The sequence below is a fragment of the Oncorhynchus nerka genome, linkage group LG20 (genome assembly GCF_034236695.1).
Source record: "Oncorhynchus nerka isolate Pitt River linkage group LG20, Oner_Uvic_2.0, whole genome shotgun sequence".
Taxonomy (NCBI): Eukaryota; Metazoa; Chordata; class Actinopteri; order Salmoniformes; family Salmonidae; genus Oncorhynchus; species Oncorhynchus nerka.
The window spans coordinates 42,566,019-42,589,062 of NC_088415.1; the positions used below are offsets into that span (position 1 = coordinate 42,566,019).

The 23,044-nt window shown below is 44.9% G+C and overlaps 3 protein-coding genes across 5 annotated transcripts in view; 1 reads left to right on the plus strand and 2 right to left on the minus strand.

Moving 5' to 3' along the window:
• Positions 1 to 55: 55 nt before the first annotated feature.
• LOC135562983 (putative nuclease HARBI1) lies at positions 56 to 3,604 on the minus strand. Its single transcript, XM_065005520.1, has 8 exons — positions 2,681 to 3,604; positions 2,418 to 2,593; positions 2,266 to 2,327; positions 2,097 to 2,183; positions 1,727 to 2,010; positions 962 to 1,648; positions 570 to 681; positions 56 to 475 (listed from the first exon to the last, which is right to left on the minus strand). The coding sequence occupies exons 6-8, from the start codon at positions 1,028 to 1,030 to the stop codon at positions 111 to 113; spliced, it is 546 nt and encodes a 181-aa protein (XP_064861592.1). The 5' UTR covers positions 1,031 to 1,648; positions 1,727 to 2,010; positions 2,097 to 2,183; positions 2,266 to 2,327; positions 2,418 to 2,593; positions 2,681 to 3,604; the 3' UTR covers positions 56 to 110.
• ribc1 (RIB43A domain with coiled-coils 1) overlaps positions 3,373 to 23,044 on the plus strand; it is a 25,080-nt gene continuing 5,408 nt past the window's right edge. The window contains exons 1-5 of one of the 3 annotated variants that reach the window (XM_029622903.2): positions 3,373 to 3,473; positions 19,222 to 19,442; positions 19,554 to 19,777; positions 20,041 to 20,155; positions 20,419 to 20,537. In XM_029622903.2, the coding sequence (XP_029478763.1) occupies positions 19,244 to 19,442; positions 19,554 to 19,777; positions 20,041 to 20,155; positions 20,419 to 20,537 (657 nt within the window). In that variant the 5' untranslated portion in view covers positions 3,373 to 3,473; positions 19,222 to 19,243. Of the gene's footprint in view, positions 3,474 to 18,917; positions 19,443 to 19,553; positions 19,778 to 20,040; positions 20,156 to 20,418; positions 20,538 to 23,044 lie in introns of those variants that run through there. The other 2 variants (XM_029622902.2, XM_065005519.1) reach the window with 2 other exon arrangements.
• On the minus strand, positions 3,816 to 18,865 carry smc1a (structural maintenance of chromosomes 1A). Its single transcript, XM_029622901.2, has 23 exons — positions 18,480 to 18,865; positions 16,961 to 17,149; positions 16,592 to 16,704; positions 15,250 to 15,453; positions 14,791 to 15,029; positions 14,258 to 14,516; positions 13,885 to 14,025; positions 13,621 to 13,803; positions 13,240 to 13,347; positions 12,626 to 12,811; positions 12,293 to 12,472; positions 11,902 to 12,048; positions 10,482 to 10,619; positions 10,008 to 10,231; positions 8,963 to 9,104; positions 8,519 to 8,664; positions 8,103 to 8,256; positions 7,577 to 7,687; positions 7,193 to 7,349; positions 6,901 to 7,055; positions 6,462 to 6,683; positions 6,082 to 6,189; positions 3,816 to 5,859 (listed from the first exon to the last, which is right to left on the minus strand). Exons 1-23 carry the CDS (start codon positions 18,586 to 18,588, stop codon positions 5,779 to 5,781), a joined length of 3,696 nt encoding a protein of 1,231 aa, XP_029478761.1. The 5' UTR covers positions 18,589 to 18,865; the 3' UTR covers positions 3,816 to 5,778.

A 23,044-nucleotide genomic window follows, 5' to 3' on the forward strand; every position in this document is an offset into this window, starting at 1 on the left:
GTATACCGCACAAACATCATAAGAGGCCAAATTCGTCAAAAACGAACCCAAAAAACCCAAATTCCTCTGCCACCGCAGGACATATTTAACCAAAATTGAAAGCACACATACTAACTAAAATAATTCAACACATATTGGTCCCTCAGCAGCCGACCACTGTCGTCATCAGGGAAGATTGCCGGATTGTCCCAGTCCATGGCTGGTGGCACTCTGGGGGCCCTCTCCTTCCTCAGGCAGGCCACATTGTGGAGGACAGCACAAGCCACAGTAATATGACATGCTCTAACAGGGCTGACCCTTAATTTGTGAAGGCAGTGAAAGCGTGCCTTCAGGAGGCCAAAGGTCATTTCAACTCTGGTCCTGGCATGGGCATGGTTGTAGGCCTGCTGTGCTTCCTGGGGGTCTGTGAAAGGTGTCAGGAGAAAAGGCTGGCAGCCATACCCCCTGTCTCCCAGCAACACACCAGAGAATTCACCTGTCAACACAAAATCTCATCATTACTACCTCATAAACACAGTGATATTCTTGACACAGCCATGATGGTTATAAATAGGGGTTGTGTGGCTTACCTTGTGATAGGCACTGATAGATTTCAGAGGCCCGAAAGATTCTGGAGTCATGGACTGAGCCAGGACATTTTGCCACAACATTGCTGATCACACAGTCAGCATTGCAGACCATCTGAAATCATAAGATGAGGAATATTACACCAATCAATGCACATCACTGGCAATGCAGAGTGTTCGTCAATGGACAATATCAAAAAGTTATGTTCACCTGAACATTAATGCTGTGAAAGGATTTCCTATTCACAAAATCGGCCTCATGGGCACCTGAGGGGCTTTTATCCTTATGTGTGTGCAGTCCACTGCACCAATGACATTGGGGAAACCTGTCACACAAAGTAATGAGTATCCTACTATGTGTTAACAGTTGTCCTGTAATTTGTAGATCCTCTTACCTGCAATCCTATAGAACTCCTCTTTGATGTCACAGAGTCTTCTGTGGCCAGGGAAGGAGATGAAGACATCTGCTAATGCTTTGATAGCCAGACACACACTCCTTATTGTGCGGCAAATTGTGGCCTTGTTCAGCTGTTCTGCATCCCCCACTGAGTACAGGAAGGCTCCACTAGCAAAAAAGCGCAAGGCCACACAAACCATTTGCTCCACACTCAGTGCATGGCTCCGTGCAGTGCGGTGCTTAATCCTGGGACCCAGTAGTCTGCATAGATACCTGATGCCATCTGCAGAAAACCTGTATCTTTCATATAGATGGTCATCAGGGAAGGCCAGTGGGTCCAACCGGTCCCTGAAGACCCTTTCTCGCCTGAAGGCTCTCCTCAGCACAAGTGCTTCTTCATCCACCACATCTCGCACGAATGGGCATGCCATTGTCAGAGCAGAAAGGAACACACAATTTTGGGCCTTCATATAGGCTAGTGGCCACACCTGGTGCTGGGGGGTGGGCAAAAGAGGGCGATGCCTTATAACGATGACTTGGTTGTACTGATTGCTGGGAAAATAAAAAAACCTTAGAAAGATGCCACCGTCCTGTGTGCTCACAATAAGAGCTCATATGTCATGGCTCACTTGACTTTACGAGAATATACCTAATTTTTATTTTGAGCTGTGTCATCTTCTTGGAGCTGGGGAGGAAAGAAAAATAATGATTAATACATTTGTGTTACAGTTAGCATACAGTGTACATTGAAGGCATATCTCACCTCCCTCTCAAGTTTTTTTATTTCAAGGTCCAGTTTCCTAATTGTCCTCTTTTTTATTTCGGACTCCAGTGCAAGATTTTCCATCTTTTTCTTCTTGTACTGAATGTCTATGTCTGCCAGTTCTATTTGGCGCCGGAGGTGGTTGCCATACAACTTTCTGATAGCTTGTGAGCTCTGTGAACACAATACAATTAGCGCAGCTGGAATTTGGCAGGATGTGGTGTCCTTTTATTAATACGCACTATGTTGCCAGGCTGGTTTTCCCACTGTATAGCATCTGGGTCCTGTAAAAGAAATTAGATTTTTGATTTTGATGAAGACTCCTCACCATTGTAGAGTAAATAGTACTTTCACAGTCTTAACATGATACCTCATGCCTTCTGGAATCCAGAGAGATGGTCTCCTCCTCATCATCGTCTCCATCATGTGCTGTTGCTGCTGCACTGGGGCCTTCACCCTATCACATTTAATCGGATTCATATTGAAGCTAGTAGACAAGACATGCCAGGCCTACAGTATGCCTTTGATGGAGTACTCACTGGATCAGCATCGTCTGGTGCTTGTGCTGGTGGCTCTAACAGGAACACAGTGCTGCCAGGCACTGCAAGGCAATAGGTAAACCAAAGTCAGACAGTCCAAATTGATTCAATATGAATGTGGTTGTATCCCATGTAGAGATGGAAGGACATACCTTGAATGAAGCGGGTGGCATCTTGGGAGGAACCTATGCTCGTCTCTTTCCCCCAGGGATCCCCTCTAAGACGGGCCTGCCTTTATTTAGCTCCAAGGCCATGTCCTCTGCTGGGGTAAGGTCAGCCTTTGGTGACCCACCACCCGTGCCTTGTCTGTGGGTATTCTTTTTCACTGCTAAAACAGTACAGACAATGTGTGAGCAGGCACCTTCTGGGTACAATATATGCTTGTGCTTTGTTAAATATTAGTCAGGGACCATACCATTCTGCAGAATGTTCTTGTATTTGATTTTGACCTGCTGCCATGTCCGTTTTGGCCCGTTCATGTTTAATCTACACACACACACACACACACACACCACATTTAATGGAGTCACACTGCAAAAAATTACTTGGTATTTTTGTCTTGTTTTCAGTAAAAATATCAAAAAATTTATCATAGCTTTATACAGTGTGATGGAGTTACTTTACACAATTTCACTCATATCTGCAGTGCATTTCAATTAAAAATTTAACCGTTTCATAATTACAGTACAACTGCATTTTTGGAGATGTGAATTAAATATTTGAATTGTAATTGTGATGTTTCAGCGGAGCGGTGAGTGTGTAATTGTGCACTACTTACGCATTCAGGCGGTCTGCAATACTTTTTCTCTTTGCTTTATCACTGTGGCGGTGTTGCCTTTCTTCTTAATTATATCTTTTACCTCCTCGTATGCCTCCATGAGGATTTGTGCTTCCGACGGGGAAAAGTACGCGGCTCTAGTTGCCATGGTAAATCAGTTAATCTGTGATCTGTGGCGGGGTCTATTTGAGTGAGCCGTGAGCGCGCACCTATCCAGGATTGGTTTCACCTGGCTTAATGAATCCGTGTCTGCTCATCCTGGCTTGGTCTTTGTGCAACCAATTAAGCCTGGACGCACATGTTTTGGCTTCATTGAGCTCAGCTGAGTCATTTATCCCGGATGTCTTAATTCTACTTTTGTGCAACAGGCCCAGGGTTGAGACGTGGCCGGCTGTTTACAACACAACGCAAGAAGCATCAGCATAAACAGGTGAGTTTGCTCAAATGGTGCTGAAAAACGTGATACGACAAATGTAATGGTTGGCCTCTTGAGGGAGCCTCAGGGAAATAACCGCTCCTTCATACTCGTTGCTGGGAGAAAACTGAGGCAATACTTTTGACATGTCAAAGCATACGTACACTTGATGTACACTCCGCTCACCCTTATGGACCGGAAAGTCCTGCCTCAAAACACACATACCCGCGGGATGAATAAAAGTTATAAAACACAAATTGTACAAATATCTTCAAAAACACAGGGACCGAACACTAAACGTAAAGTTATGAAAGGGTTCAACCTTCTTCTACCACAAATACACAATTAGAATACAAGTTAAAATAGTATATTTTATTAACTAAAAAGAATCGATACAATATCAATGGAATAAACGTGTCTTATGCAAAACTGACCCTTAAAACGGATAATTACATTTCCCATTGGCCCTGGACAGATTTTAAAAAACAGAGAGGCAGGGGGACACTTTAAAAGCAGACTCCATCCCCAAGTCAATAGGGCTAAACTCATAAACCTTCCTCACCTTTATAAATTGACCCTCGCTTCAGTGATACAACTCATAAAGATTGGATATGAACATGCACCTAACGTAAAATTAATAACAATAAAATAACTGCTTTTCATCATTCTGGTCTTAAGTCATGTTCACCAGTTGTTCCCCTCTTCAGAGGAAGCAGCTAATCTAGCAAGGTGGTCAAATTAGATGGATTTCCCTAATGGAGTTTCATGATCTCGTGACAGTTTATATCCAATAATATAATTAAAACAGCTGTGATTTACCTTGTATTAAATTAGGTCATGGTTAGATTATTATTTATTATTTTATATAATAATTGTAACTTCCCCCAAATTCCCATTTGGAGGATTCCTGAATTTACTGGATGTTCCCTCCTGATTCCAGGTTAACTTCCAACAGGGTTTTCTGGAAAACCAGGACATTTGGGGAAAGGCTCAGAGCCTGTCTGGTAAAACTAACAGGTGGCTTGGTAGCCCGATTTAAACAGTGTTGTTTCGTTTCACGTATATATTTTAGGGTTGCGCCACTCACAGTCGTGCTAGCGGCTTCCCTTCAACGACATCCAACGCCTCCGTTTCTCCATCTCCAACACCGCCATAGTATTTCCTATGGGCTGTTTTACTTTATGGTCGTCCGGTGTACAAAGACGTCTTCTTATGTGTCATTCCTGTTGGTGTAACCAACTGTGGCCATTACTGACTTAATCTTGCCAAAAAGGTAGAGAAATAATAACCATAGCCATTGCTGACATTGAGCCACACTTTGAAGAAAGTGAAACAGCTTGGATACAGGCTAGTTAGACGTGGGGATTTTAAAATGCTCAGATGACACCTGACTGGAAATGAAGTGGCCACCTAATGGGACCTAAGGGTCTTCCAATCCTGACACAATTCAGACAAAAGTTGTTTTTTTAAGTAGCACAATAAGTAGAAAAAAAAGAAAAGAAAAACAGGCTGAACACAAAGTAGAAAATAGCAGAATTTCAGATACTTCCATTTAGATAAACCAGTGAAATAACAGAAAGCAAGAATTTGAAGAAAGGGAAAGAGATTAGTAGAAAACATTTATGAGACCAAAAAACAAGAAAAAAGCATAATGGTTACATGTAATACATTATCATTGTCAGCAGGTTCCTACCGTCTGAGGGACAAAAGCCTGATACAAATACACAAATTGTCAACAAGGCATGATTTCCAAATCATTTTACAATTTTTCTAAGCCTCATATAACCTTGTCCTGAAATACAATACTCACATGGTTCCAAATTAAAAGATTCAAATTGTATAAATGCACATTATATTCAAGGTGAATCTTTCTAGAAATAACAACTTTCAGCTGCTGTAACTTCTCACCCACTCCCACTCCATTCAGAAATAGCACAAATTGTCTAATTCTAATATACTCCAAAAATACAGAAATTATTTTTAAAAACATGATAGCAAACAACATCTATTAGCTAATGGATGTTTGATCCACGATACAACCAACACACCACAGAACACATTATTAGCTACATTTGCCATCCATAGACACGAGCGATTTGGGTCATATTCATTCGGTAGGGACTAGCTGGACTTGTCCAATAAGAAACACAAAAATTCTGTTCTCAGTTACAAAAATGTTTTAAAACATTTTCGGTTGCCTGCACTAATGAATATGACCCTGGTTCAGTTGGTTAACCAGAACGTCAAAATGCCAATGAGTTAAAAGGTATGCCTGTCATTTTGCTCCTCTCCTCTGTGTGATGTCCTACTTGTTGGGGTTCTACTCGTTGGGGTTGGGGTTTGCGTCAGGGTACACCGACAGGTCAAAGGTCAGTACTTTGCTGATGACGCAATCTCCTTGCTGTGTGTGGGGGGGAGGGGGGAGAGTAACGCTGTCAGTTTTGCCCTTATTTCAGAAAACAGTTAGCATACATAGCTACATTCATTCTATTATCTAAAATGTGAGAGAAAAATGTCAAGACATTCTTATAGTAATGTTTTTATGTGAAAGCGAAGCATTACAAGGCTTTAAGGATAGGTGTGTTGCATCTTGTGTTGTGTGTGTGTTTTGTTGCGTCTGTACCTCTGGATAGACCCCGATGAGAGAGTCAGCCTTGGTGTAGAACTCTTCCTTTAGAGAGATCACTATGGCCTGAGTGTTCACTGACTGGTCTTTGATGTAGTTGGCCACCTGCATAGACGGACAGTATTAGACATAACAGCATGGTCATGAGATAACATAGTCATCTGGATAACGTGGATCGACAACACATCAGACATCTCCAACCTATCCCTACAATATATAGTGCACTACTTTAAATTAGTGCACTTACATCAAGAATAGGGTGCCATTTTAGACTGATAGTGGTTTTAGCGAGATTTCAGGACAACGACATCGTAAACACAAAGGCATTTCAATACATTAACAACGATCGTTCACGCGGCAGGGTTTTAGACACAGACCTTGCCAATGTTGGTGTTGTCCAGCGCAGCATCAATCTCGTCCAGGACGAAGAATGGGGCCGGCTTGTAGCTGTGTATGGCGAACAGCAGAGCCAGGGCAGCTACAGTCTTCTCCCCTCCAGACAGGTTGTCCATGGGTCTGAACCGCTTACCAGGGGCCACACAGTTATAGTTGATCCCATCCAGGTAAGGCTCCTCGGGGTTCTCCGGCCCAAGGAAGGCCTGGGATGAAGGAACACAACATCAACAAACCGACAAAAGTTTTGTTCAACTCGAAAGGGGTGCAGTCAAACAGACCATTGATTTCATATGGAATGACCCCTATGTTAATGCAAATACCACATAATACAGTTTGTAGCAAGTTTGACTTGGTGCAATACGTTTCAGACCGTTTGCGTATGGTACAGTACTACTATGGAGTATTGCGGAGGGACAGTACCTGGGCAGAGCTGTTGCGTGACAGGGCTTTGTAGATCTCATCGATGTTGGTGGATACAGCCTCAAAACAGGCGTTGAAGCGGTCAAACCTCTCCTTCTTGATCTGCTCAAACGCCTGCTTGGCCTTCTTGGCTCGCTTACGGGCCGCCTCAAACTCTGGAATGCAGAATAGAGCATCGTGAACACATTACGCAAATGAAGACGCATCCTTCCCGGTTGTTTCATACGACACATTCGCCAAGAGAGAGACGGTAAAAGTTAGTCCACGTCCTCAGACTCATTCTCCTCCGTACCGTCGCTGGTCTCCTGGAACTTGTCCCTGACGGACTCTAGTTTCTCCATGGCCTTCATGTTGGGTGCGCTGATTCTCTGCAGTATGGACTGCTGCTCGTTGAGACGTTGCTGCAGCGTGTGCATCTCTGCCTTGATCTCATCCTCCGCCAGCGCGTCCTGAGAAACAGCAGACAAATATGCTAGGCGACTCACACTACATTTCAAAAACAACCGCTGGGTATTGAATCATGGCTGAAACAGACAATTTTACACGTACAGTCCCCCACAGTCTATGGGGGAGATGAACTGCGTCCCAATTCGGCACACGTCTCCCAAAGTGTGCACTTGCACACTCCCCGACATAGCCTTAGTATGCAGGGTTCACGCACGGGTGTATTTCTTACCTTGAGGTCTTCAGACAGGATGCTGTAGTCTATCTCTATGAGAGCCTCTTTAGCCAGGACAGTACTGGACGTTCTCTGACTGCTGCTAGACTCCTCCTGTTGGGAGCTCCCCTACACACAGAGAGAAACAACAAGATAATTACGTAACACATAAAATATATATATTTTTTTTTAAAGAGCAAACTTGAATGCTATTTGGCCCTAAACAGACCTCTGTAGACTGACCCAAACTTAAGGAAAGCTTTGACTATGTACAGGCTCAGTGACCATAGCCTTTTTATTGGGGAAGGCCGCCTTAGGTTATGTGCACACTGCCTACAAAAGGAGGTGGAAACTGAGCTGCACTTCCTAACCTCCTGCCAAATGTTTGACCATAGAGACACATTTTTCCCTCAGATTACACAGACCCACAAAGAATGTGAAACAAACCCAATTTCGATAAACTCCCATATCAGCAGCAAGATCTGTGACCTGTTGCCACAAGAAAAGGGCAACGAGAGCGAGAGAGAGAGAGAGAGTTTAGTACCTCTCCCTGGCCGATGTCGTCCATGGTCCCAGAGCGTAAAGGCAGTCTGATGTCCTGCATCTTACAGGCCTGCAGCAGGTTGTGGCGGTCGCTGCGTTTCTGCTCCAGCTTGGTCTCGATGGCAGTCACTTCCTTCTGCAGCTGGGTCAGCTCCCTGGGGGAATAACACACATCGGGGTCAAACAATACCGCCGCAAACTGCAACGCTACAAAACGAGTAACTATGTCTCTGGGTCAGCTCCCTAAGGTAAACACAAAATTGTTGAACACAAACCAAATGGCAATGCTACAAACGGTTATTTCTTTTTTAATCACATTCAATAATAATGTAGTAAGACATATGTGCCTTTCAGAAACGGGCAGAAAAAGAGGATGGGAGTTTGAGTGGGCGCAAGCGTCTATGTTTTGCGACTCACTTGTTGGCTCCTCCCAGTTTCTTGCGTATCTCCTCCATGTTGTGGTTCTTGTCGTTGACCTCAGACTTCTTGGTGAGGTGCTGGTTCTTCAGGTCCTGCAGCTGGGCCATGGTTTCGTCGATGATCTTCATGTGGCGGTGCTCCTCCTGGGAAAGGGACACAGGGAGAGAGGGGGAAAAAAAAAGGTTTAAAAACCATCCAATCTCACCTAACAAAGAGATTACACATTTGATTAGAGCCATCGGTCTAAGAATTTAGGCTGCGTCCCGAGTCTCCTCCCTTCACCCGAGGCGTGCACACTCCTCGTCATGGATATAAAAGCATTGGATTGGTGGACGGGTGGTTGGACAAAGTTTCCACCATTTTTAAATCCATTGAGTGAGAGTGTGCAACTGCACATTTCAAGACTTAGTTCGGAAGCAGTTTATGTAAATCTCCCTTTACCTTCTTGAGTCGCTCTATCTCCGCCTCGTCCTTCTTGACAGTCTGCTCCCACATCATGACCTTCTCCTTGTCCTCTTTCAGCTGGTTTTTCTCATAGTCTAGCTGGATGCCCAGACGAGTCTTCTGGGTTTCAAACTCCAGCCTAAAGGTCACAAAATGGATGACGTTAGGTTAATACACTCAAAGAAACCGTCTCTCTCTCTCTCTCAATTCCCTTCCCCCTCAGACCTTTGCGTTTTAAGAAACAGGTGAGAGGATGTGAGGAATCAAAGGAAGATGAATTGAGGAAGAGCCTAAGAGACAGACAAAATGGCTGACTACAGCGCACAGAAACAAGTTCACATTCACAATGCCTATTCCCCCTCAGGAGACTGAAAAGATTTGGCATGGGTCCTCATATCCTCAAAAAGTTCTAGAGCTGCACCATCAAAAGGATTTCTGGTTGCATCACCGCCTGGTATGGCAACTGCTCAGCTTCCGACAGCAAGGCGCTACATAGGTTAGTGCGTACGGCCCAGTACATCACTGGGGCCAATCTTCCTGCCATCCAGGACCTCTATACCAGGCAGTGTCAGAGGAAGGCATTCAAAATTACCAAAGACTCCAGCCACCCTAGTCATAGACTGTTCTCTCTGCTACTGCACAGCAAGCGGTACCTGAGCACCAAGTCTAGGTCCAAAAGGATTAATAGCTAATCGTACTATTTGCATTGACCCCCCCCCCCCACCCCCATTTTTACAGTGCTGCTACTCACTGTTTATTATGTACACATAGTCACTTTACCTGCATGTACATATTACCTCAACTAACCTGTACCCCCGCACATTGACTCGGTACTGGTACCCTCTATATGTAGCCTTGTTTTATTGTTGACCTTTTATTTTTTACTTTAGTTTATTTGGTCAATATTTTCTTAACTCTTCTTGAACTACACTGTTGGTTAAGGGCTTGTACATTTCACGGTAATGTCTACACTTGTTGTATTTGGCGCATGTGACAAATAAAGTTTGATTTGACATTGACACAACGGAGGAGAGTGACTTACCGTTTCTTGGCGATCTCGTTCTGCCTCTTCACCTTCTCCTCCTCGAACTCTCTGATGTTCCTGACCCCAATCTCCTTACAGAACTCGATAAACACCTCATCTTCCACAACGTTCATCCGGTCTCTCAAATTATTGACCTCTTTTTCACGGGATTGGATGATCCTCTTGATGTCGTTGATGCGAGGGCCGAAGTTAGCCAGCTCACTCTCCAGCTTGGATTTCTCCTACGGGGGGGATGGGAAAAGGACTTCAAGCTAGTCTATTGAAATCACAACAGTGTGTCTACGGGGTTCTAGAAACCCTACTGACACACACATTGTGCAGTAGAAACTTCTATTGATGACTTTAAATAAATCATTATAGATCACCACATCACATAAAAAGGCCACATGCAGCTCCAGAGCCACAGGTTTCAGACCCTTGGTTTAGGGCTACCGCAAAACGAACGGACACTGTGTTGCTAAACATCCATACCTGCATGTTGAGGGAGAGGTGTCGGGTCTTGGTCTGCTCCAGGTCGCTCTGGGAGTATTTCAGTCTCATCTGGAGGCCGTGGGCCTGAGACTGAACCTGGCGCAGCTCTGCCTCCTTCCTCTTAGCCTTCATTTGCTCCTACACCCAGAGAGAGAGAGAGATGCCCCATTGTTATTGTAGTCCTGTTCCTTTCAGAGAGGCATCATTGTTATCGCAGTGCTTGTGTTCAGTTGTCAGCCTTGACAACGTTCTAATAGATACATTAGGCTGCTTATCCAACTGCAGCTTGATAACAGATAAGTAAAATAGGTTTTACGGTACTTAAGTTTCATATGTTATAAGTATGGTAATATGTTATGAGCAATATTCCCTCTAAGCCACGCAGAAGAATTATCAGCCCGCGTAGAGAAGCACGAGATCAAAACTCCGGAAAGTTGAGTGAAGTTCAGTTAACACTATCAACGTTTTCCCTTTACTGTGGGAATTGTGATCGAATCAACACAATATTATCCACTTTCAATTCAACATACCGAGAGAAAAAAAAAATGATGCAAGACTTACTATAATAATGCTGTGCTTACAGCATGAGTGGTCGTTTGAGCTTGTTTTTTATTTTATTTTATAGATCAAAGCGAGTGCCACATGTGCACATTTGTTCATATCCGTTAGTAGTTAGTGAGTTATTAGCCCAATTATAGATCAGTCAGCAAGGGGGGACTGTTTGCTTCCTACAAGAGCACAATGTGTGTTTCTAGAAATCTTTGAAATGAGTCAGGTAAAAGAGCTTTATTTTTTTGTCTTAAAGGGGCAGTGTTGTATTTTGAGACAGCGAGTAGTATAATTTGTCTGATTCTCTGTGATTATGGTATGGGAATAATGCCACATTCTATATTATGTAAAGTGGCTTCTTACAAAACACAACCACCTTTTCAGTCACCACCTTGTCTGAAGGACAAGTGGATAAACAGGTTAATGTCAAGCCCTGCGTGTTTTGTCACATTGGCTGCTACTGTAGGCTGAATGATGGAACAGCTATTTCCATGTTAAAATGTTATGGAATGCATTTCTCCATTGTTTTTGATGGTAGGCCACTCTGGTAGACCTGCATTATTATAAAATAGCCACAGTAGCCTGCTTGACCAGTGTTAAAACTAACCTAAAAGCAGGTACACCCTCAGGGTTCACAGTTAAACGCGCCGGAAGTTACACCGAATTTTCAATGTTCAAGTTTGTGATCAACAGACCTGAAATTTGCCCAGTGCCGGAAAACAACCGAGGGAAGATTGGTTATGAGGTAGGATACTCCAAATCACAATGGGATGTGCGACTGGATTACCTTGAGCGCCATAACATGTTATGATGATGGATGATGATGATGCTGACGATGCTCAAGACCCCAGTGACCAGAGTGACCGCTTACCTTGAGTTCCTCAGTGAGTTTCTCCTTCTTGTCCTTGAGTTTGTCCACAGCCTTCTCATCCCAGCGCCTGGCCTTAGCCTTCAGATCACTAGCACCCCCAGAGATCACACCGGACTTCTGGAACAGAGTACCGTCCAGGGCCACTGTCTGGAGGGATGTAGAGGGAAAGAGAGGAGTCAGTGCACGTCTTCCACTCAAGGTGTGTGCGTACCTTGTGTCTGTGCGCAAAAAAATACAACCTAGCATTAGAATGTACCAGAGGCCAACAAAATACAGAATTTCATTTCCGGGCTGGCTACTTTTTCTATTTGGCTGGCTACTCCATGTGCTTGTTGAAAACACTACGGTGTGTGTGTGTGTATGCATCAGTGTGCATGCATTTTCCTCCTACCTTGTGTCTGTAGGGCCCTCCGAAGGCGATGCGCCGAGCGTCCTCTACGTTCTCGCAGACCAGTGCGTTACCACACGCGTACTGCAGGGCCTTTTTAATGTGAGGCGGCTCGTAGCGGATCACATCGATCACCAGCTTGGCGCCGCGCAGCTCACGCAGCTTCTCATCTGTAGGCTTCACCTGGAGACACGGACCGTTAAGACTGACACGAGCACAGAGCCGGAGATCAATAGACCGGACTGATACGGGTCTGTGTTCACATAATGCCATCGTGGAGTCCCATGTCTAAGTGACCAGTCCCGTTAACACTTAAGTCTTCCCCCAGTGTGTTACCTCCAGATAGTCGAGGGGCAGGAAGGTCTCCGGCTCTCCTCGCTGCTCCTTGATGTACTGGATACAGTCTCTGCCAGTCTTCTCAGAGTCCACGATGATGGCGTCCATGTTCTTGCCCAGCACCTTGGTCACAGCGATCTGAAACTTCTTCTGAGTGGGCTGGCACAGGTCGATCAGGCGGCCGTACTGCGGGGAAGAGGGAGAGAGCGCTGGAATGTGTCAAAACCATTTCACGGCCACGTCAATATTCTGAGGGAAGAAACATGTCTAGAAGACAGGAACAGTGAGCAGTTGCGGGGAGAGTAAAACAGAGAAGGAAGAGGGCATCCCAGTGACAGGCATAGATAGCTTACTCTGGTTGTCCTATTGCTTACAATGCCTCCAGTCCCCAGTCCCGCCACAGATCCGGGATAGAGTTCGAAGCTCTCCATGATCTCTGCTTTGTCTGGTAGCCTCTAGCCTTACCAGCTAACTGTGTGCTAACTATGCTAGCTGCAGCCTCCAGTAATTTTAGCACAGATTCAGCGTAGAATCTCTTAATACTTGGTGGTTGCCCTATGCCAACTGACATTCCCCAGCCCAAACTCTGCATCGGTAGGTGCCCGCAGTCTTACCACCGACCCGGGATACAGTCTCTTGATGCTCTCCATGATCTCTGCTTTGCGTGCCTGCCTGCTGTTCTCCTGTCTGTCAATCCTGGCGTCGCCCAGCTGCTCCATCACCTAGGGAACAGAGATAAGATGTCAGTCAAATGTCCTCAGGCAATGTCGACTGATATGACATGGTCCTGGGACTTGCCATTTGCTACCAATCTACATAGCAGCAAACCCCACAGGAGAGAGGCAAAACTGAAAATGTATCGGTTTTTTCCAGATGAGCAATTCTGATACAGTTATCATGCAATGTCAACACAAAACGTTTTAACTTTCCCCCGGTGCGTTTCAGGATCAACCAATAGCTTGGATTGGTTGACTGACAGATAAGTGTTCCAGTACCTGGTTGAGTTCCAGGTTGATCTCGTCGATCCTCTTCTTGGCCCCCTCCACCTCCTCAGTCAGCTCCTCCTCCATTCTCTTCTGTTCATCCAGAGACTGCTTGCTGGTGGTAATGTAGTCCTCCAGCTTCTCAATACGCTTCTGGTTCTCCTCTATCTCACGGATCTTCTGCTTGATCTTGGCCTGCAGATGTAACATATTAATAACGTTAAGTTGCCCCGATGAGAAACAACCCTGTATTCCGTATCGTCCTCATCCTTTTACCTCGGTCTCCACTTTCTTCCTTTCCTCAAGGTCGAGCCGGTCCTGGTCGGCCTTCTGGTCTCTGTTGAACTTCTCCAGCTCCTGGGCCAGAGTGGCCGCCCGCTTACTGGCCTCCTCCTTCAGACGGTGGTAGGCCTTCACCTGGGGAGAGCGGGAGGAAGGTGGCGAGTATAGAATATTCACCTACATATTTGAGAGATAGTAAGTCTGGCTAACCTGGGAGATGAACCAGCGACCTTCCCATACATCCCTCACTGAGGCAACACTGCTGCCTGATAGTCCGCTGTAACCTTTCATAGGATCCCAGTCTATCTCCCTGTGACCATTCATATTTAACTTAGGAACACCCTCATGACCGTTCATAGGCTCCAACCTGGTTTTCTTCCAGTGTGAGGTCCTGTCCCTGGCTCTGGGCCTCCTCCTCCATGCGGTCGTCAAACTCCTGCCGGGCCATCTCCACAGCGCCCTGTTCTTTCTCCAACTCATCCATGTCCCCCTTCCTCTTCTTGTACAGCTTCTGGGCGTTCTGGAGGGACTTCTTGGCTGCCTCCAGTTTTTTGATCTTGTGGGAGGTGTTCTCTTTGGCCTTGATGTACTGCGGACGCTTTTGGTTCAGTTCAGCATCCTTCTCCCTGTAGGAGGAAGAGGGAGTGGAAAAGGTTAAGATATTAAATCCGTTAACTTCCAAAATGGCAACAATTCCACCTGGTCTATCGTATTCTTAGGCTCTTCTTCACAGCCTGCCCCCATTTCCCCTTGCTCCCTCCCTACGCAATTGACCTCCTCTACAGTCTGCTGGTCTCTCAATCCTCCCCAGCTCTCCCTCCCCACTCACTTGATCTCTTTCTCCACCGTCTGCTGGTCTCTCAACCCTCCCCAGCTCTCATTCCCTCCATCCCCACTCACTTGATCTCTTTCTCCACCGTCTGTTGGTCTCTCATCATCCTCCCCAGCTCTTTCTTCTTCTCCTTCAGTTCCTCCTCCACGTGGTCCATCTTCTTGCGGTCCTTGTCGATCTCCTTGTTGCGGTGCGACAGCTCGCGGTTCAGCTTGTCGATCTCGGCGTCGTTGTGGTACAGCTTGAACAGCTGCATCTGGACGTGGGCCTTCACCACCTCGTCCTTCAGACGCTGGTAACGCTCAGCCTGGAGAGGGGGAGGGAGAAAGTGTGATACATCAAAACTACATAGAAGGTTCGCAAATGGCGGCAATTTTTATTGAAACATTTTTTGTGTTGTAGGGTGAATTGCAAAAATAATGGGGTCTATCAATCTGTCTCAATATTACCTTCTACCTACTGATGGGAAGTGTGAGTGAGCTCTCGTGAGAAGAGAAGGATGCTATCTGACTGGCTGTCTTCCATACCTCCTCTTTCTCCTGCTTGGCCTCTTTGCGTTCAGCGGCGATGTTCTTCTTGCGGTGGTAGTTAAATTGGGTGTCCTCCTCAGCCTTCACCATCTCCTTCTTCCTACGGTCGTACTCCTGAGCCAGCTCCCCAGACCGGGAGATCTCCTCAAACAGAGCAGTACGCTCCTTAGGGTTCTTCATGGCTATCGACTCCACCGCACCCTGATAGGGGAATACATAGAGGTCAGAGGTTACGAACACAGTCTTAAACAGAGTAAGCGAGGTCCATGGACAAACAGTCTCTAGGGTTCTCTCACCAAGAGAGCTCTCATCTATATTATTCGTAGCTGTCTATTTACCACCACAAACCGGTGCTGCACTAAGACCGCACTCAACCAGCTGTATTAGGCAATCAGCAAACAAGAAAATGCTCACCCAGAAGCAGCACTTCTAGTGGCTGGGGACTTTATTGCAGGCCAACTTAAATCCGTTTTACCTCATTTCTACCAGCTATAAGTTATACAGCTGCACCAACGAGAGCCTCCTGACCGGTTGCATCACCGCCTGGTATGGCAACTGCTCGGCATCTGACCGCATGGCGTTAAAAGAGGGTATTGCGTATGGCCCAGTACATCACTGGGGCCAAGCTTCCTGACATCCAGGACCTCTATACCAGGTTGTATCAGAGGAAGGCCCAAAAAATGGTCAAAGACTCCAGTCACCCAAGTCAAAGACTGTTCTCTCTGCTACCGCACTGCAAGCGGCACAGGAGCTCCAAGTCTAGGACCAAAAGGCTCCATAACAGCTTCTACCCCCAAGCCATAAGACTGCTAATTAACAACTAATCATATGGCCAACCAGACTATCTACATTGACCCCCCGCTTTGTTTTTACTGCTGCTACTCGCTGTTTATTATCTATGCATTAGATAACTTTAGCTCGATTATCCTGTACCCCTACACAGTCACTCGGTACCCCCTTGTTATTGTTACGTACATTTCTTGTATTACTTTTTGACTTATTTTTTTGACTTTAGTTTATATAGTAAATATTTGATCAACTATTTCTTGAACTGCATTGTTGATTAAGGGCTTGTAAGTAAGCATTTCACTGTAAGGTCTACACCGGTTGTATTTGGCACATGTGACAAATAACATTTGATTTTATTAGCCTTTAAGGAGGCTCTACATATATTCTGCTAAAATATGCAAATAGTTTGCATGTGCATATGTAGTGTACATTTTATATGAAGAGCGAGAAAATCTGTCTACTTACACAAAACAATATATATATATATATATAGTTTTTGCATGTGACTATTACCGTGTGTGTGTATGTTACTGTTTGTATCAGTTCTCACCTGAAAGACGAGGAAGTTCCTGGCCTTGATGAGGATTCCTAGTTTCTCCAGCTCCTCGCTGTACTCTGCCAGATTCACCACCTTACTGTTGATACGGTACTCTGACGACGAGCCTGACACACAGAGAAGATTTGTGATAGTTATGGCTATCCGACAAGAGATCAGAATATCAAGGGTCTGTCCAAAATGGCACCCTATCCCTATATAGTGCACTACTTTTGACCAGGACCCATCAAAAGTAATGCACTATGAGGGATTTGAGTGCCATTTCAGACTCAGCCCGACACCACAAATTGGACTAGCAGACATTAAGGGAAGCTTCACAGCCACAGTTTATCACATCTGGATGTGGAGACAGTTGTGGCATACCAATAATGATTCTGGTGAAGGTGCGCTCTTCCCCGCTGTCCTCATGGTACACCATGCTCACAAAGGCTCTGTTGGCTGCCGGCTTCCCCACGGGAGCTCCGTGGATGAGGTCCTTCAGAGTCTTCACACGCAGGTTGCTGGTCTTCTCAGCCAGCACAAAGCTGATGGCGTCCATGAGGTTGGACTTGCCTGGGAGGGAGAGAATATGAATGGGAACCAATGGAGTCAGCCAGTGAACTATTCAAGTCTTGCCACTATTGTTTACTTGGAAAAGGATGTAAATAACTTAGGACCTGGATAAGTTGATACCTAATCAGTTGCACAACTGAATGCATTCAACCTAAATTTGTCTTCCGATTGCACTCAACCCATCGGAATCAGAGAGGTGCGGGGGCTGCCTTAAATCGACGTTGACGTGATCAGTGCCCGGGACTACATTAAACTGTTGATCTAGCTAATGTTTATTAGATCAACTACCTGCAAGGTCTCATTCAAAGTCACCAGAGGGCACGACAAAACGTATTCCCCTAAAAACGTATTCCTCCTTAGGAGACAGAAAAGATTTGGCATGGGTCTTCAGATCCTCAAAATGTTTTACAGCTGCACCATCGAGAGCATCCTGACGGGTTGCATCACTGCCTGGTATGGCAACTGCTCGGCCTCCGAGGGTAGTGCGTACCGCCCAGGGCATCACTGGGGCCAAGCTTCCTGCCATCCAGAACTTCTATACCAGGCGGTGTCAGAGGAAGGCCCTAAAAATTGTCAAAGACTCCAGCCACCCTAATCATAGACTGTTCTGGTAAGCAGTACCGGAGCGCAAAGTCTAGGTCCAAGAGGCTCCTAAATAGCATCTACCCCCAAGCCATAAGACTCATGAACAGCTAATCAAAAGGCTACCAGACTATTTGCATTGCCCCCCCCCCCCCCCCACACACACTCTCTGTTATTATCTATGCATAGTCACTTTAATAACCCTACGTACATGTAATTGAGTTAATATGTACCTCGACACCGGTGCCCCCGCACATTGACTCTGTACCGCAAGCCCCTGTATATAGCCCCGCTATTGTTATTTACTGTTGCTCTAAACATTAGTTATTCTTATCTATTACTTTTTTTGTTGTTGGTATTTTCTTAACTGCATTGTTGGTTAAGGGCTTGTAAGTAAGCATTTCACTGTAAGGTTGTATTCGGCGCATGTGACAATTACAATTTAATTTGTCAGTGAGGGAAATGTTTATCATAGCAAAACGTTTTGGACCCGTGGCTAGCTAGCTACAGTTATAGCAACAACAACAGAAATGTAGCTAATATTAAATAGAAAGCAAGTGTTCATATGCTGTCGTTATCGATAAAAGTAACACGTATGGTCGCCCATGCATGCATGCATGCATTCATTGATACAAATAGTCAACCCGGCTAAACTAACATTAGCTAGCAATTTAGCTAGGACTAGCAGTACAGTAATGTTAGCATTAGCTAGATAGCCTACTTGCAATGTTGATTGGCCACTACTTACCGGATCCATTGGGTCCAATAATCGCGGTAAACTTGTGAAAGGGGCCGATGATTTGCCTGCCCTTGTAAGATTTGAAGTTTTCGATCTCTATTAGTTTCAAATAACCCATTTTTGACCAGATCGCTTGTGCGGAAACAGAAGAAGGAATATGTGTTGTTGTGCTAGCAGCTAATGTCGCTAATGCTAGCTAGCGTTTGAACTCAAACGAGAAACATGCAAGCATATGGTAAACACTTAAAATATAAAAAAAAAAGCTAAAGTTGCATAGTCGGTTGGTGTGCCCGGCTAACTAACTCGATCAGCTTGCAAGCTAGCTTTCAAAATGTACGACTGCAACAACAATGCGCCATTTTACAGTCCTCCTACTCGATTTGAGACCTCTGAGCGCGCGCGTAAGTGAATTAGTTCTCGCGAGATGTTGCTGCCACAATGCTACTGTTTATTTCTCACATTTAACAAAATAGCATTTGTAATCGAATGTATTCACACTCACTGGTGTCCTTGTTATTACAGTGAAACTGATAGGGTCAATCTTGTCATCTAGATACTTTTTTTGTCGCACATTTAGTTCACTGGTGTTGCCATGGTGATTTGTGTCGACTAAACAAAAGGCGAGTGAAGAAGGTGACCTTTGAATAATGATAGTTGCACCTGTTTTGTGGTAGGTTCTCATATTATTAGGAATATTTAATCGCCAAAGCAACAAAATCATTATCTTGTTCAACTTTTATGCCTACTATAGATACACCAGACCTAGAAGAGGCATGTATAAAGTGGATTTGCCGGTGGACAACTCCGCGGATGTGGCAGTGGAACGCCGACGGGCCGCAGAGGCTGCGCGCCAGGCTCGCATTTTCAACACCAGACACCGAGTGATGGGTCTGGATCTCAAAGCACTGGAGCAACAGGTGGCGGAGAACAAAGAACGGGAGGAGATGGCGGGTCAGCGAGAGAGGGCTTTCGGTAAGCACAAGGCAAGGGGACAAGTTTAAGTTTTAGAGGAGGAACTTCGGAAGAACCAAATTTGAAAGCATTTTACCATAAATTGCCTATGTGTTGTTGTTTTTTTCTCAGACATGTTGAGAGTGACTCAAGATGAAGTGTTGATGAAACAGCAGCAGGAGGAAGAGGAGAGGAGAGCAGAGTTAAACAGAGACCTCATCCAGTACCGGGCCATCCGACAGCGGGCAGAAGACACCCGGGATGCTGATCTCAATGTTCACCGGCAGGGGGCGCTCGGGTTGTCCATTCCCATCCCAGAGTCTGAGCTGGGACCTGCCAGTATGCAAGTGTTCCAGGTATCACAGATGACACTATTATAAGCAACAATATATCAGAGTGTTAAGGGAAATAGGGAAATATGTTGAAATGAATGAATAATGCAAATCCATATCTCCTGACCTGGATTTTAGCACATTTTCTTTAAAAATATTTTACTTATTTATTGATTGTGTATTTTCATGGACATACTGTATTGTATGTATGTATGTATGTATGTATGTATGTATGTATGTATGTGTGTGTCTTTTTCTTCTGCTTCTGTTTTGTATGCTGTACTCAGGGAGAAGGCATTGGGGACAATGACAAGAGGAGAGCTCAGATGGAGCAGACAGAGAGAGCACTACGAGCACAGAGAGAACAGAGTGAGAAACTGCAGAAGGAGAATAAACTCAAAGGTGAAACAGACACACAGCTATCATACACACTATGCACAACTGCACTGTACACACCTACACTGCACATCACCCGCACAAATAACACAACACGCTCTCATATGCATAACTGCACTCTAAACATTAGCATCTCCCATCAACGGCTCCTGAGAATACGCACTGTGACCGCGGGAGTGTATGAGGGGTGTGTGTGTGCAGGATGACGAGGCATTTGGATGATTTAAGGACACTACCTAAACCAAATGTGTGTGTGTGTGTGTGTGCAGAGCTACTGAAAGGCAAGGAGCTGGTACAGCAGGACCTGAGGGCTGTTCAGTTAGACGCTCTGGAAGAGGAGTGTAAGAGGGCTGGCCGCATCGCTCTCAACAACTACAACCATGCTCAGGTACACATCGTCTCACACATGCCACCAGCCAAGGATGCACTGATGAGACTGTGAGCTGTGACATGACCTCAGACAGTATATCTTCTTTTTTTTTTAATTACAAAGCTAATTGAAGACATTAAGCGATGCGTACACACTCACTCAGGGGAGATGACAAGCACATTGGAGGCGCTAAGTAACCTGCACGGGGCGTAAACTGCTTTGTGCTCACACACGACTACACAAACTGCTTTGATGTATGCGTTGGCAGATAGTCTCCTTTCTAAAAATGCTTTTTTCCCCTCGTCTCATTTGCCTTGACTGACTTGATATGAATAGATTCTCCCCAGTGCGAGGCATCATTATAAACGGTTCTGGTTACACTGGTTTTCATGTCAATGTGGTTTGTATTCAGGTTTTTATTTATCACTTTGGTACTATTTTCAGAAGTATGTGGTACATTTTCACAACTCTTAAGCACAAAACTACAAACTGGTCACACTTTTTATTTTTATTTTATTTCACCTTTATTTAACCAGGTAAGCAAGTTGAGAACAAGTTCTCATTTACAATTGCGACCTGGCCAAGATAAAGCAAAGCAGTTCGACACATACAACGACACAGAGTTACACATGGAGTAAAACAAACATACAGTCAATAATACAGTAAAAAAAAAAAAAAACAAGTCTATATACAATGTGAGCAAATTAGGTGAGAAGGGAGGTAAAGGCAAAAAAGGCCATGGTGGCAAAGTAAATACAATATAGCAAGTAAAACACTGGAATGGTAGTTTTGCAATGGAAGAATGTGCAAAGTAGAAATAAAAATAATGGGGTGCAAAGGAGCAAAATAAATAAATAAATTAAATACAGTTGGGAAAGAGGTAGTTGTTTGGGCTAAATTATAGGTGGGCTATGTACAGGTGCAGTAATCTGTAAGATGCTCTGACAGTTGGTGCTTAAAGCTAGTGAGGGAGATAAGTGTTTCCAATTTAAGAGATTTTTGTAGTTCGTTCCAGTCATTGGCAGCAGAGAACTGGAAGGAGAGGTGGCCAAAGAAAGAATTGGTTTTGGGGGTGACTAGAGAGATATACCTGCTGGAGCGTGTGCTACAGGTGGGAGATGCTATGGTGACCAGCGAGCTGAGATAAGGGGGGACTTTACCTAGCAGGGTCTTGTAGATGACATGGAGCCAGTGGGTTTGGCGACGAGTATGAAGCGAGGGCCAGCCAACGAGAGCGTACAGGTCGCAATGGTGGGTAGTATATGGGGCTTTGGTGACAAAACGGATTGCACTGTGATAGACTGCATCCAATTTGTTGAGTAGGGTATTGGAGGCTATTTTGTAAATGACATCGCCAAAGTCGAGGATTGGTAGGATGGTCAATTTTACAAGGGTATGTTTGGCAGCATGAGTGAAGGATGCTTTGTTGCGAAATAGGAAGCCAATTCTAGATTTAACTTTGGATTGGAGATGTTTGATATGGGTCTGGAAGGAGAGTTTACAGTCTAACCAGACACCTAAGTATTTGTAGTTGTCCACGTATTCTAAGTCAGAGCCGTCCAGAGTAGTGATGTTGGACAGGCGGGTAGGTGCAGGTAGCGATCGGTTGAAGAGCATGCATTTAGTTTTACTTGTATTTAAGAGCAATTGGAGGCCACGGAAGGAGAGTTGTATGGCATTGAAGCTTGCCTGGAGGGTTGTTAACACAGTGTCCAAAGAAGGGCCGGAAGTATACAGAATGGTGTCGTCTGCGTAGAGGTGGATCAGAGACTCACCAGCAGCAAGAGCGACCTCATTGATGTATACAGAGAAGAGAGTCGGTCCAAGAATTGAACCCTGTGGCACCCCCATAGAGACTGCCAGAGGTCCGGACAGCAGACCCTCCGATTTGACACACTGAACTCTATCAGAGAAGTAGTTGGTGAACCAGGCGAGGCAATCATTTGAGAAACCAAGGCTGTCGAGTCTGCCGATGAGGATGCGGTGGTTGACAGAGTCGAAAGCCTTGGCCAGATCAATGAATACGGCTGCACAGTAATGTTTCTTATCGATGGCGGTTAAGATATCGTTTAGGACCTTGAGCGTGGCTGAGGTGCACCCATGACCAGCTCTGAAACCAGATTGCATAGCAGAGAAGGTATGGTGAGATTCGAAATGGTCGGTAATCTGTTTGTTGACTTGGCTTTCGAAGACCTTAGAAAGGCATGGTAGGATAGATATAGGAACGGAGCCTGTTTTTCATTCAAAACCTGTCATTGTGCATTAATTTGGATTGTAAAACATCTCTCACCACACAACCATTGATTCAAAATATAAGTTTATTGTGAAATGTAATGAGAACATTGGTTTAATCACTAAAACACAACATAATGATATCTTTTCAGTTGAGTCATTTTACATACCAGTTAATCCAATAGCAAAACAATTCAAGATATGCGTTTCAAATCACCCTTAGAAGTGCTGAAAGTAATATGCTACAGAACTGTAAATTACAGTTTTCACATTAGGCAATATACACTTCTATT

What these genes read in the sequence shown, in the direction of transcription:
- LOC135562983 (XM_065005520.1), bottom strand. Translation starts at nt 1,030, where the DNA reads ATGTCTTCATCTCCTTCCCTGGCCACAGAAGACTCTGTGACATCAAAG. An exon ending in GGAGTTCTATAGGATTGCAG is followed by an intron (nt 682 to 961) that starts GTAAGAGGATCT and finishes TTATGATTTCAG; the next exon opens with ATGGTCTGCAATGCTGACTG. An exon ending in CTATCAGTGCCTATCACAAG is followed by an intron (nt 476 to 569) that starts GTAAGCCACACA and finishes TTGTGTTGACAG; the next exon opens with GTGAATTCTCTGGTGTGTTG.
- smc1a (XM_029622901.2), bottom strand. Translation starts at nt 18,588, where the DNA reads ATGGGTTATTTGAAACTAATAGAGATCGAAAACTTCAAATCTTACAAG. An exon ending in GACTGTATCCCGGGTCGGTG is followed by an intron (nt 12,812 to 13,239) that starts GTAAGACTGCGG and finishes TCTTCCCCGCAG; the next exon opens with TACGGCCGCCTGATCGACCT. An exon ending in AGATAGAGCGACTCAAGAAG is followed by an intron (nt 8,665 to 8,962) that starts GTAAAGGGAGAT and finishes TCCCTTTCCCAG; the next exon opens with GAGGAGCACCGCCACATGAA.